Genomic DNA, 13,608 nt, shown 5'->3' with positions numbered 1-13,608 from the left:
AGACAGGGGATTAAGGCTACCATTCACTAGTGTTCCCTCCCCTCCCCCGTCCCTCCTTCACCTCCTCCCTGAAAATGTGTGGAATGTTTCCCCTTCCTGTGGGATGGAGGGAGGGGAGGGGAGAAGGGGGTATATTATGGGGGATTCAGACAGACAGACAGGAAGTGTTCTCGGTGTGTGGAGCGATCTTGGAGAGAACAGACAGAAAGCAGGAAAGAAGAAGAGCTAGCACTGCCTCTGGGCCTGAGGCCTGGGTCTCAATTCAATTTAGGGGGCTTTATTGGCATGGGAAACGTGTTAACATTGCGAAAGCAAGTGAGGTAGATAATATACAAAAGTGAAATAAACAATCAAAATTAACAGTAAACATTACACATACAGAAGTTTCAAAACAATAAAGACATTACAAATGTCATATTATATATATATATATATATATATATATATATATATATATATATATATATATATATATATATATATATATATATATATATATATATATATATATATATATATATATATATATATACAGTGTTGTAACAATGTACAAATGGTTAAAGTACACAAGGGAAAATAAATAAGTCTCTCTCTCTCTCTCTGTCTCTCTCTCTCTCTCTCTCTCTCTTTGCCACGTGAAGCAAACCATTAGAGAACTCTGTTTTAATCAGTTACGCTCTGTTTAGTCATTGTATTCAATCACACCATTTTCTCCTCATGTGCTAGTGATTGTCTCAGCGAGGCCCCAGATGTGTTCCCAGTAGTTCCCAGTGCAGCAGAAAGCTGTCCAACCAGGCCCGTCTCTCTCTGAAGCAGATTAAATCAAGAGGCTGCTACAGTATTAGACTCAGTGTTTATTTGAGTTGGTGTCTGGGAATTAGCAAGACTTAATGGATTCTGTCTGACGTTCTGGAGCCTTTGAACTGAAATAAGTTACCACAGTGCTTAGGAGAGATGTATAGGGCTCATTAGCCTGGTCCCAGATCAGTTTGTGCGGTCAAATAGATCTGAGACCAGGCTAGGATTTCATATGGAGTTCACAAATCTCTCCGAATACTCCCAGATTCCTTCCGTGTGATCTGCTGCAATTTGGAAAAAGTAATATTTGGTCTAATCATGGTCAGACAGTTTGATCTCATGGTTGGGCCTAGCCCAAATTGTTCAGTGTCGTTTCAGTTAAGTCTATACTCTAAAAGCCCATCTCTCTGTTCTTCGTCCCAGGCAGAAGGCTACGGGGGAAAGCATTTTACTACGTCGGTGGGAAGGTGTTCTGTGAAGAGGACTTCCTGGTAAGTAGTCCGTCTGGATACTGTATCTAGAACCCTGCATAGAATAGCAGTATGTGAATAGAGTATTATCTATATTTCTGATAGCAGTATGTGAATAGAGTATTATCTTTCTGACAGCAGATATGTGTCTTCCATCGTGTGCTACTGTGACTATATGTGACCGGGACCTGTGGACTCCAGATTATAGTTTACATTTGATTTCTTCACCTCGTGGCCCAGGTTCAAGTTTCTAAGAAATTCTGGATCAGTTTACTCCTGTAGGGGCATTAGGGAGGGGGGGGGGGGTCGGGTAACTGGAGCTTGTACTTATCCATGTTTTAGAGGCATACGCCCCTGGGCATTACACAGTGACACCTTGTATAAAGAAGGACAAGCAGGAGGACCCATGTTTACCTCAGCTGCCCTGTCACAACAACACGCTCCATTACATTACAGTTTGTCTGTTACTAGTCGATTCAATCAGTTGTCCTACTGTCTCTGTGCTGCTAATGAGTCTAACTCACTGTATCTCGCCTGGTATTAGAGAGGACTATTTCTAGGACATGGTTGTGTTTATCCCTAATTAAACATTAAGTTGATGTGGGAGAATTCCCTCATGTATCATATGAGGTGGACTGGGCTCATATGAGAAGAAGACTAGGAGTCAGTCTAAGATGCCAGCAGTTTCCTATGAGATGATGTAGCAGCCGTAACCTCACTGTCCTCCCCTCTCCTCTGCCTGTTCCAGTATTCTGGATTCCAGCAGTCTGCAGACAAGTGTAACGCATGCGGACATCTGATCATGGATATGGTGAGTGTTTCTGCTGCCTGTGTGTGTGTGCGTGCATGCGTGTGTGCGTGCATGCGTGTGTGCGTGCCCTCCATCAGTGTGTTGGGCAGCAGAAACATAGAGTCACTCCTCCTTCAGGGAACTTCCTGTGGTTACATCTGGAGAAAGCTTAGGAGGAAGTGGTGGTTTCAGGACACGCACACACACAAACACACACTCTAGGGTAAAACCAGGACACATAGAGAGAATATAAAACCCAAGGCCAGTAGTCATCAGCAGGTATAGTAACACATGAAGGATTTACCATGACATGCCTTTACACATGTTAACCATACATAGCTGTAGCAGGGGGGGACAGATCTGTTTTCCTAATATCACTGTCTCTCTCTCCAACACACTGCTTCCCTCAGCTACTTACTGTAAGACAATCAACTCTATGCTCCATGGATGAGTGATCAGCGATCCACTACTTGTTCGATATGATAAAGCATTGAAATTCTCTCTCTCTCTCTCGCTCTCTCTCTCTCTCTCTCTCTCTCTCTCTCTCTCTCTCGCACTTACTCCCCTTCTGTTGCTCTCTCTATCCCCTTCTCTCTCTGTGCCTTTCTCCGTCGCCCCTTCTCTCTCTCCCTTTCTCTCTCTCTCTCTCTCGGTCTCTCTCTCCCTCTCCACCCCTTTCTCTCTCTCTCCCTCTACCCTTCTCTCTTTCTGTCTTTCTCCCTCTCCTCTCTTTCTCTCTCTCTCCTCTGTCTTTCTATCTCTCCCCCCTCCACCTCTATAGATCCTGCAGGCCCTTGGGAAGTCCTACCACCCTGGCTGTTTCCGTTGTGTCATCTGTAATGACAGTCTGGACGGAGTGCCCTTCACTGTGGACACAGAGAACAAGATTTACTGTGTCAAAGACTACCACAGGTATGTGGGTAAAGCCGTTATGAACACTGCAAAACATAAACATATTAGGTTAACTGGCGCTAACAATACGGCCTGAAGTCATGTTGCTATAACAGAAGTCAGCGGCAGTTCCATTTGGACATAGCAGGATCAGGTTTTTGTCACGTTGAGAGGAAGGGGGAGAGGGGAGATGTTAGGTAGGAAGAGCTGAGTCGCCTGTGGAAGAGCAAAGGGAGTAGCAGCATGGGGTCACCTCAGCCAAGTACAACAGACACACTGAATCAGGAATCTGGTCACAATGGAATCCACAGCAGCCGGCCAGGCCAGACAAGGGCAACCACCCAGGAAACTAAGAGCCATGGGCCTTATGTTAGAGCAATCAGAGCTCACTGTACTGAAGCCACCAGATGTATTTTCCCGCCTATTCATGGTGAATTGTCACTAGCATTCATTCTCTAGCATACTGTTGCTTTGATTAAAGGGATAGTTCACCCAAATTACAAAATGACACATTGGTTTCCTCAATCTATAGGCAGTCTATGGACAAGGAATGACATCAATCAATGCTTTTGTTTAGTTTCCCTGGCACTGCTTCCACATGCTAACATTTTAGCATTCATGGCGCCAATCCCATTGAAGTAATGAAACCGATATTTGCATTTTTCGTGCATCATGTCCAAATCATCATTTGGCTCCCGAGTGGCGCATCTGTCTAAGGTACTGCATCTCAGGGCTAGAGGCATCACTACAGACCGTGGTTCGATTCCCGACTGATCACAACCGGCCGTGATTGGAAGTCCCGTAGGATGGCGCACAATTGGCCCAGCGTCGCCCGGGTTTGGAAGGGGTAGGCTGTCATTGTGAAGAGGAATTTGTTCTTAACTGATTTGCCCAATTAAATAAAGGTTCAATAAAAATGTAAAATAAATAAGTGGTTGTGAAGCTCAACATTTACATTTATATTTTAGCGACTTACAAGAGAAATTAGGTTTAAGTGCCTTGCTCAAGGTCACACCACCAGATTTTTCACCTAGTCGGCTCGGGGATTCGAACCAGCATCCTCAACAAAGTAACTTATAGATGCTGTGAACATGATGCCCAAAAAATGCTAATGCTAATTGGTCACATGACTTGAATGGTATTTGTGCCACAAATGCTAAAATGTTAGCATGTGGAAGCAGTGCCAATGAAACTAAACCAAAGCATGGATTACTGTTATACCTTGACCATAGACTGCTTACAGGATAAGGAAACTATGTGTAATTTTGTAATTTGGGTAAACTATCCTTTAAACGCAAATCAAAGTCTGTGGTATTACACTGGGCTATTAACACAATAATACTCTTATAAATACTGCACAGAGTCCAGGAAAAACAGGAATTTACGCATATATCTAGGACAAGAAATGTGTGTGGTTTCTCAATCAGACCTAGTCATGCCCACTACACTGAGAGGGCCTTTGTTTTACAGACTCAGACATTCAGGTGCCAGCCAGCTGCACACGGTGTGTGCGTCTGTTTGTGTGGGGAAAGAATGAATGTATTTTTCTGGATTGGTTGAATCACGTGTGAGGCTGAGCCAGCACATCTGCAGACCTGGAGACTCACCACCTTTCCTTAGCAGTCTCAACGCTTTCATACACACACACACACACTGAAGGGGAGAGACGGGGCAAAGGAGGAGGGAAGGGGCAAAGGAGGAGGGAAGGGGCAAAGGAGGAGAGAAGGGGCAAAGGAGGAGGGAAGGGGCAAAGGAGGAGGGAAGGGGCAAAGGAGGAGGGACGGGGCAAAGGAGGAGAGACGGGGCAAAGGAGGAGAGACGGGGCAAAGGAGGAGAGACGGGGCAAAGGAGGAGAGACGGGGCAAAGGAGGAGAGACGGGGCAATGGAGGAGAGACGGGGCAATGGAGGAGAGACGGGGCAAAGGAGGAGAGACGGGGCAAAGGAGGAGAGACGGGGCAAAGGAGGAGAGACGGGGCAAAGGAGGAGAGACGGGGCAAAGGAGGAGAGACGGGGCAAAGGAGGAGAGACGGGGCAAAGGAGGAGAGACTGGGCAAAGGAGGAGAGACGGGGCAAAGGGGGGACTGGTGAAAGAGGAAAAAGGGTTAGAAGTATTAACCAGAAAAAAGAGTAACAGATACAAGTGCTGTATCTATATCAAGCCTGGTGTTCTTTCTGTAGGGAACCCGTATAAACCAGACATATATTTTCAGTCTGAAACTGTTATTTTTATCAATTGATTTATCTTCGTTGTTTTTTCAGGGTCTTGGCCCCCAAATGTGCAGCATGTAACCAGCCCATTCTGCCTTCAGAGGTAAGCTCTCTTTGAACACAACATCTTCAAGTAATAGCCTAAGGACTTACATGTATACAGCCATAAAATAGGTGTTTTTCTGATCATGTCATGTATGATAAAAATACCAAATTGATCGGTTGCCTACTAGAATGGTTTCGGAATGGTTCCTGTCTGCAAAGTGATTTCAACAGGAAGAATTCCTGTCCGTAGTAATGATTAATGATAATCAAAATGTTCAGGCATATATTATGGTTTACGATGCAAACACTTCCAGTCCCATCCCATGTCAATATAGACAGTCACATTGCAACCCCTGACCTGATTCCCTCAGGGTAAAGATTGATAAACAACCCCAGTGTTTAACCTGAGACATGAGCCAGATGTGAGGAGAGAGTTTCTCTGGCATAGCAAACGATCAAGTATCCTACTGAGGCAGTAGAAAACGATCAAGAATCCTGAGGCAGAAGCAAACGATCAAGTATCCTACTGAGGCAGTAGAAAACGATCAAGAATCCTGAGGCAGAAGCAAACGATCAAGTATCCTACTGAGGCAGAAGGAAACGATCAAGTATCCTACTGAGACAGAAGCAAACGATCAAGTATTCTACAGAGGCAGAAGCAAACGATCAAGTATTCTACAGAGGCAGAAGCAAACGATCAAATGTCCTACTGAGGCAGAAGGAAACGATCAAGTATTCTACTGAGGCAGAAGCAAACGATCAAGTATTCTTCTGAGGCAGAAGCAAACAATCAAGTATTCTACTGAGGTAGTAGAAAACGATACAGGATCCTACTGGGGAAATAGCAAACAATCAAGTATGCTACTATCCTAGGTCAGGCTCTAGTGTCGGAGAAGGAGGAAGGGGTGTGCTCTGTTTTAACATGTTGCACATGAGCAGGTATCCCTTTAAGCAGTTGTTCGGATTTAGAGGGACTTGAAAGGGATCTCAGGCATGATGATCAGCTTTCCCTCTTTAAACATTTGGAACTTGTCTGTGAAGTCACGCTCTGTAATGAACACGATAGGAGACAGAGAGCTGGTTTCAAGCGCAGGGCGCAGCAGGTGTTTATTTGTAAAAGACCACAGGAGGAGGCAGGTAGCTGGGTCCAGGGACAGGCAGAAGGTCATACACAGGGGGTCCAAAAAGGCAACAGTACAGGCAGGGAATAGGATAGTAACGTCGTCCATGAGATCAGGCAATAGGTCCGATAGGCTAAGTACAGGCAGGGAATAGGCAAAAACTATCATACACGGGAGGAGTAAATTAAGGGGAAACCCAGTGCTCCGAATAGAAGTGTGTCACAAAACAAACAATACCTCACAATGATGGGGTGCAGAGAACTTAATTAAATAGTGTGTGATAATGACATACAGGTGTGTGAACAGGTGATCAGAATTCAGGTGATTGGGATCTGGAGAGTGAGCTGCGTTCAGGGGATCTACGTGTTTGAGAGTGTGAGCTGGAAAGTGGGCTGGAAAGTGAGCGGCATTCAGGGGATCTACGTGTTTGAGAGTGTGAGTTGGAAGCAGACATTGCAGGCTCTCTCCTGAGCCAAGCAAGCTGCAGTCAGGATTCAGGAAGACATCAATTTTCACAGCTATTTACTCAGTCTAATGTCTGGGCTGTAACAATAAACCAACCTGATAACAACCTGGGAACATCTCTTGTTGTAATGGCTGCCATAGTTACATGCAGGTCAGCAGACATCCCCCCCAAACATTTTATTTATTGATTTAGTGGTTGATTGAGCTGGTGCAAATGGAACCAATGGAATAGTCCCAAAAGAGCAAACCCAGAGGATCTGGCACTCCATTCAGGCTCAATCAAACTATCAATGTATCTGAAAGAGCGCTATTTGAAACAGAGGCCCTACTAGGACACCATCCACTGTGGTGTAGATTCAGGGCTGGGCTTCTATTGGAGACCTCTGTGTGTAGGCCTACGTGGGGTGGTTTTGGGAGGGGTGTTGTTTGCATCTTTTGGTGTGTGGTTCAGATGCAGGCACTGCACCCTAATGCCTCACTCAGTGCATGACTGTTACCCTAAACGTTATCCCTCCCTCTTAAAAAAATGTCCAAAATTAGAGTTGACTCTACAGGAATGTGGCCCCTCCTCACTGAGGCTATAAGGGTAGAATTCAGAGCTGGGGGGGGGGCAGTTTGTGTTGGACGTGCATGTACTTTGTCATGAAAAAGACCAGATAAATTCATGCCTACTAGCAGGTGGTTTGTAGGACCACTACAGTACAAGGGGGAGAGTTTAGAATAGGTTTTATTTCATGTGTATAACTGGTTTTAAATGAGTTGGTAGATAGTTGAAAGTCTTCCATGTACCCTCCAGAGTGTGTCTGGCTGATGTAGAATATAAGAAGTCGGTTGGCTGAATAGTTAATTCTTTCATAATGTCATTTCTGACCAGCCTTACTTCACTATCACATACCAATGGTATATAACCACATGACCATGATGAATAGCTTGCGTGATGACAGTAATAATTAGTGAAAGTCTAATATATACGGAACATTCCAGCTGTAGTACCTGCCCTCTGAAGCTGTCGCAGGCTGAACCCAGACTGTCTGTCAGAAGCTGACTGTTGGTTTAGCCTTGGTCTTTGACACCTGGCTGTTTTCTCAGGTGTAGGTCCACAGTACTGTTCAGAATGCTGTTATTGGCCAAAGGACAAGTTTCTACACAACTACCATCTTGACAATCTTGGCCTATGTGTAGTCCTATTCCAAATGCTGTAGTTTGTAAAGGTTGGATGAAAAAGGACATATATGGATGTCAGGACAAAGCCTAATTAGCTTGGTTGATATATCATCAGTAATTAGCTTACTGTACCTGTTAGCAATCACGGCTAACTATAGCCGAAAAAGAATCAGGCTAAATGAAAAGGCAATGGACAGAGGCACATAACGCAAAGGGATATTTTTATCCATGGATGCTCAGCATTAAAAAACACATGTACTGTAGGCTATCTAAGGATCTCAGCATCTCAATGCTGTAGGTCGTTATCAACGAAACGTCACAATAAGGTGCAGAGCGTTTGATTTGTCTGCTGGGGGGGGCAAAGAGGGTAGCCTCATGATATCTCTCAATATTGGCCACCATTAATTGGATATTTGAGTGATCTAAAATATAAGTGAATGATACCTTACAGGAATGAGAGGGAGCAGAAGGGCTCATTTGCCGATGTTCTGTTAGCTGATCATGTTTACTTTGCAAGCTACCAGTTAGCTAACACGAACCCTTTTCAACAACTAGCTACATGCCAAATGGATAGGCTATCCTCACAAATCTGAAAATACATGATCAATTGATGTTTCTTTATCATGACAAACATAACTCTGATGATAGAGCTAAATGTGGAATAATCTGAAATGTGTAGTTCTCACTATACTCTTCAAGGTGATGATATTAAAACCAAGTAGTTATAACATATATTTAACAATCCATTAAAAACACCATGTACAGTAGTTGTCAATGCTTTTAGTGGAGCTGGGTGACTCCTTGCCCCCCAGCAGCCGAATCAAAATGTTCTCAACTAGCCTACCTGGTTAAATAAAGGTGACATAAAAAACGCTCTGAACCTTATTGTGACGTTTTACTGATAACGACCTATGGAATCCCATCTGAATAGGCTCTCTTTGCTTACAGGGCTCTGATTGGCTGATGCATTTCCCACTGTCACCTGCACCTGCAGAAGATGAGAAGTGCTCTGAATTGAATGCACTCTGTTACTGCCAACATCTACTTGTGGTTTTGTCCATTAAACAAACAAACAAAACATCTTTGCTGATAACTATTGAGGAAAAATGTACATACTATGACTGTGATAAGTGGTTGTCACAGCCATAGAATCATTAATTTGGATCTCTATGCTCTCAACTATTTTAGGATGCACTGCCTGTCAATCGCTCTGGATCACGGAGGCTGCTAAATGTCTACATTTTTTAAATAGAATTTTAAAAGTCCACTGAACAGAGTTGTCCGGGCCATGCATGCCATGTTTAACTGCTTTAAATGAACCGATCCAGCCTCTACTGATAGCTACTCGGGTTCAGTGGACACTGAAAAGGCTGTCTGTCTCCACAGGGCTCTGATGAAACCATCCGAGTGGTATCCATGGATAAAGACTACCACGTGGAGTGCTATCACTGTGAAGTGGGTAAACATTAAGATACAAATTCCCTTTTCTATTTCCTTGATGTTTTCCCTATATCCTTGTAGAGACTGGATGTTCTGTGTTGTTGGTGACAAGACTAAATGTTAAAGTTGTCATCTTAGTAAGTATATCCACTATAAAATGGCTCATTATTTCTCCACATGAATATGCTTAAATACCAGGAATGAGATCCTATACCATATGTCAGCCTTCTCATCATATCATGAACTCCATATTTCAGTCATCATTTAGTCTTTTAAAATAAACGTTAGAGAGATTTGGTTATGGCCTCTGAGATTAGTCGTCGTAAAGTAAACAGAATTTTAAAGGAAAAACAAAGTGTCAGGAGAATAGTCTCACTTCGTTTGGTCACATATTCTGGAAAGCTATTTACTGCACACAGATCATAGACAAGGTGGTCCCAGTACTTAATTACAGTCTTGGTCCTAATTGCGAGCTAGAAAGAGGAGCTCAAGCACATGTTAATTGGCTTTGCTCATCAACACTGTCTGATTCTCCTCAAGTGCCTTTTCTCCTGACTCCCGCCTCAACAGCATTTGATTGACATATGGAGTTCTGAGAGCACTTGAAAACAAACAGCAGTGAGCCGTGTGGAGACGAGAGCTTTTGAGGATCTGTCTCTCTGAATTGCTCCACTGTGGAAGCCAGTTAAACAATTGCCCTTCTCAACTGCCCTTCTCATAGTCTGTCAAGCCTGCTGGGCAATTCAAGGGGATTTAAGAATCTTATCAAGTTATTTCGCCTTTGACAAGGTTTTGTTCTCAAATATGTTTACATTTGGGGATAGAATGGCCCACAATTCACCTTGCTGTCATTGATCGCTATACCTCTGGGATATAGACAAATGTGTATTTTAAACCAGCGTTTTGAATGCACATTTTGCCGTTCAGATCCCATAGAATCGGGTCGATGGAATCACAATCACCTTTTGGGGTAATGTTCAAGTGTTATTCAATTTATTTGATAGGCTTTTCCCTTTTATCTTCCTCATCCCTCTGTGCTGGTCTGTAGGACTGTCAGATGGAGCTGAACGACGAGGAGGGGCACCGCTGCTACCCGCTGAACGGCCACCTCCTCTGCCACGCCTGCCACCTGAAGCACATCGAGCCGGGCTGCGCCTCGCCCACCGCTGCCTCCTACCAGCACCAGTTCTAGTTTTAGGATCTAGTGCATGGTGCCACCAGGTGGCCCTCTGAACTAACTGCCAATAACCAGCCACAACCAATCTGCCAAAATAAATCTGTCTATAATGGTTTGGATGATAATGTGTGCCTTTACTGTACATCTCTGATGTAAGTGTGGTCTCAGTTAGGGTTAATTGTGCTATTTGTTGATTGATTGATTGATTGATTGATTGCGTGTGTGGGAGTGTGCTTGTAAATGACCTGTTATTATTTTTTGTGTAAAAATCAATTTCTCTATTGAAGACATTGTTTTATTAGTTGTAAAGTGTTGAACTTTCATCTGACACGAATGTTAATAATCTGGAAATAACAAACATTTTATAAAAAAAAAAATATATATATATATATATATATATATATATATATATATATATATTTACATACCAATGCCAAAGCACAGTTATATTTTAATGAATTATACTTCATGTGCTTATGTGTAAATATCTTGATCTTCATTTTCCCCTTTGTGTGCCACCAATTTCAGTTGCTCAGTTTGAATCAATGTATTTGTAGAGACTGATACAGTAGAAATAGTTTGCATGGCTTAATAGAGAAATTGCCCCGTGTTGTTGTATGTCTCCGTGTGTGAGTTATGAAGGTGTGTTTCCATTACATTTTATACTAGGAATACACGAATTGCTCATTTTAGCTAATATGCAGGCAGTGTCTAGAAAGTCAAAGTTAGCAATTTAATACACAAACTGTACATGGTCCTGTGTTATTCCATGTCAATGGGAATCATGTTGAATTAGTATTACATTTCTATTGTTAAATGAACCCTGGATGTTCTGTTCCCAACACTGATAATATTGGCTAATATTCCCACTGTCCTCTGTCACACACCACCCCTAGCATATACTTTCTATTGCATTATTAACCCAAATATGGCAGTTATGTTATGTCCGGGTCAACAATGTTTCCAAAATAGATAACTAGGTTTATTCTATTCCAATAAACCCCCGAATGCCCTGAACCCATTTTGGTTTGCAGTGTTAAAAAAGTGACTCTAAATGATTCTGTTTTAGTAAGCTTAGTCTATCATATTTCATGATTTATTATACAGTATTTATGCTTGTTAACAACAATTCCCATGATCATTAATCATTTGTATTCCAGTGGCTTACTATATTTAAAAATGATTTGAGAGATGTCCATAAGAAATATATATATATATATATATATAAATATAAATGCATTGTAATAGCCTGTCAAATTGTCTGTCTCTCCTTCATGAACAAGTAGCCTGTATAAAACAAAAGCTTTTGCACACCTGTAGTGGGTATATCTTTACACGGGTATTTAGGATAATCCAAATAAATGTAGGCCTAAAGGGGCAATCAGCAGTTGCAACGAAAACAAAGCCCTCTCCACCACTGTTTCAGTAAAACATTGATGGATTGGGCTGGAGAAATCTAATTCCTATCCATAGACATAGCTATGGATGCAAAAATTTTTTTTTTTTCATGTTTTGAGGTTATACAGTGTTTATTCACATTTAATTTTTATTTTATTTTTACATTACATAAAACAAGTTTATTTATTTTTTGCGGCCGGCAGGGTAGCCTAGTGGTTAGAGCGTTAGGCTCTAGTTGGACTAGTAACCGAAAGGTTGCAAGTTCAAATCCCCCAGCTGATAAGGTACGAATCTTTCGTTCTGCCCCCAAACAAGGCAGTTAACCCACTGTTCCTAGGCTGTCATTGAAAATAAGAATTTGTTCTTAACTGACTTAAAATAAAGGTAATTTTTAAAAATATTTTGGTTCTGATGGGGTATGACAGTTAAAATACATGTATGAGGCATTTATAAATGATATTCTTCAATAATCAAGGGGTACAGAGCATTAATGTATTTTTTTTCACCTTTATTTAACCAGGTAGGCTAGTTGAGAACAAGTTCTCATTTGCAACTGCGACCTGGCCAAGATAAAGCATAGCAGTGTGAACAGACAACACAGAGTTACACATGGAGTAAACAATTAACAAGTCAATAACACAGTAGAAAAAAAGGGGAGTCTATATACAATGTGTGCAAAAGGCATGAGGAGGTAGGCGAATAATTACAATATTGCAGATTAACACTGGAGTGATAAATGATCAGATGATCATGTACAGGTAGAGATATTGGTGTGCAAAAGAGCAGAAAAGTAAATAAATAAAAACTGTGGGGATGAGGTAGGTGAAAATGGGTGGGTTATTTACCAATAGACTATGTACAGCTGCAGCGATCGGTTAGCTGCTCAGATAGCTGATGTTTGAAGTTGGTGAGGGAGATAAAAGTCTCCAACCTCAGCGATTTTTGCAATTCATTCCAGTCACAGGCAGCAGAGTACTGGAACGAAAGGCGGCCGAATGAGGTGTTGGCTTTAGGGATGATCTGTGAGATACACCTGCTGGAGCGCGTGCTACGGATGGGTGTTGCCATCGTGACCAGTGAACTGAGATAAGGCGGAGCTTTACCTAGCATGGCCTTGTAGATGACCTGGAGCCAGTGGGTCTAGCGACGAATATGTAGCGAGGGCCAGCCGACTAGAGCATACAGGTCGCAGTGGTGGGTAGTATAAGGTGCTTTAGTGACAAAACGGATGGCACTGTGATAAACTACATCCAGTTTGCTGAGTAGAGTGTTGGAAGCAATTTTGTAGATGACATCGCAGAAGTCGAGGATTGGTAGGATAGTCAGTTTTACTAGGGTAAGCTTGGCAGTATGGATATAACAACTGCTGATTGTCATTTTAAGGCTATTGGGACACAAAAACATATGAATACAAAAGTTTGATCAACTGTAATATGAGCAGTAACGTTTGACCAGACAGCGCTGTTTTTTCAACAAACTCGCGGGCAGTGCAGAATCAAATATGCAGTAGCCCATTGGCGAGGAAAAGGTCCGAATCAGAGGATCCGAGTCAGCCAAGAGTCGAACTCAATCAAACAACTCATAATAGCATCGAAACAAGAATAAAGTCTTCCTTCATCATGACAACAAAAAACCAATAG

At 42.4% G+C, this 13,608-nt stretch overlaps 1 protein-coding gene across 2 annotated transcripts in view; it reads left to right on the top strand.

Moving 5' to 3' along the window:
* LOC124004988 (Wilms tumor protein 1-interacting protein-like) overlaps nucleotides 1–10,937 on the top strand; it is a 44,855-nt gene extending 33,918 nt beyond the window's left edge. Inside the window, exons 3-8 of one of the 2 annotated variants that reach the window (XM_046313790.1) lie at nucleotides 1,222–1,289; nucleotides 2,017–2,079; nucleotides 2,840–2,970; nucleotides 5,210–5,261; nucleotides 9,340–9,408; nucleotides 10,442–10,937. In XM_046313790.1, the coding sequence (XP_046169746.1) occupies nucleotides 1,222–1,289; nucleotides 2,017–2,079; nucleotides 2,840–2,970; nucleotides 5,210–5,261; nucleotides 9,340–9,408; nucleotides 10,442–10,585 (527 nt within the window). In that variant the 3' untranslated portion in view covers nucleotides 10,586–10,937. The other variant, XM_046313791.1, reaches the window with a different exon arrangement.
* The last annotated feature ends 2,671 nt before the right edge of the window (nucleotides 10,938–13,608 follow it).

The sequence above is a fragment of the Oncorhynchus gorbuscha genome, linkage group LG19 (assembly GCF_021184085.1).
Source record: "Oncorhynchus gorbuscha isolate QuinsamMale2020 ecotype Even-year linkage group LG19, OgorEven_v1.0, whole genome shotgun sequence".
In the NCBI taxonomy this organism is placed as follows: Eukaryota; Metazoa; Chordata; class Actinopteri; order Salmoniformes; family Salmonidae; genus Oncorhynchus; species Oncorhynchus gorbuscha.
The sequence above is the reverse complement of the archived record's forward strand: the minus strand, read 5'-3'. Positions and strand labels throughout refer to the sequence as shown.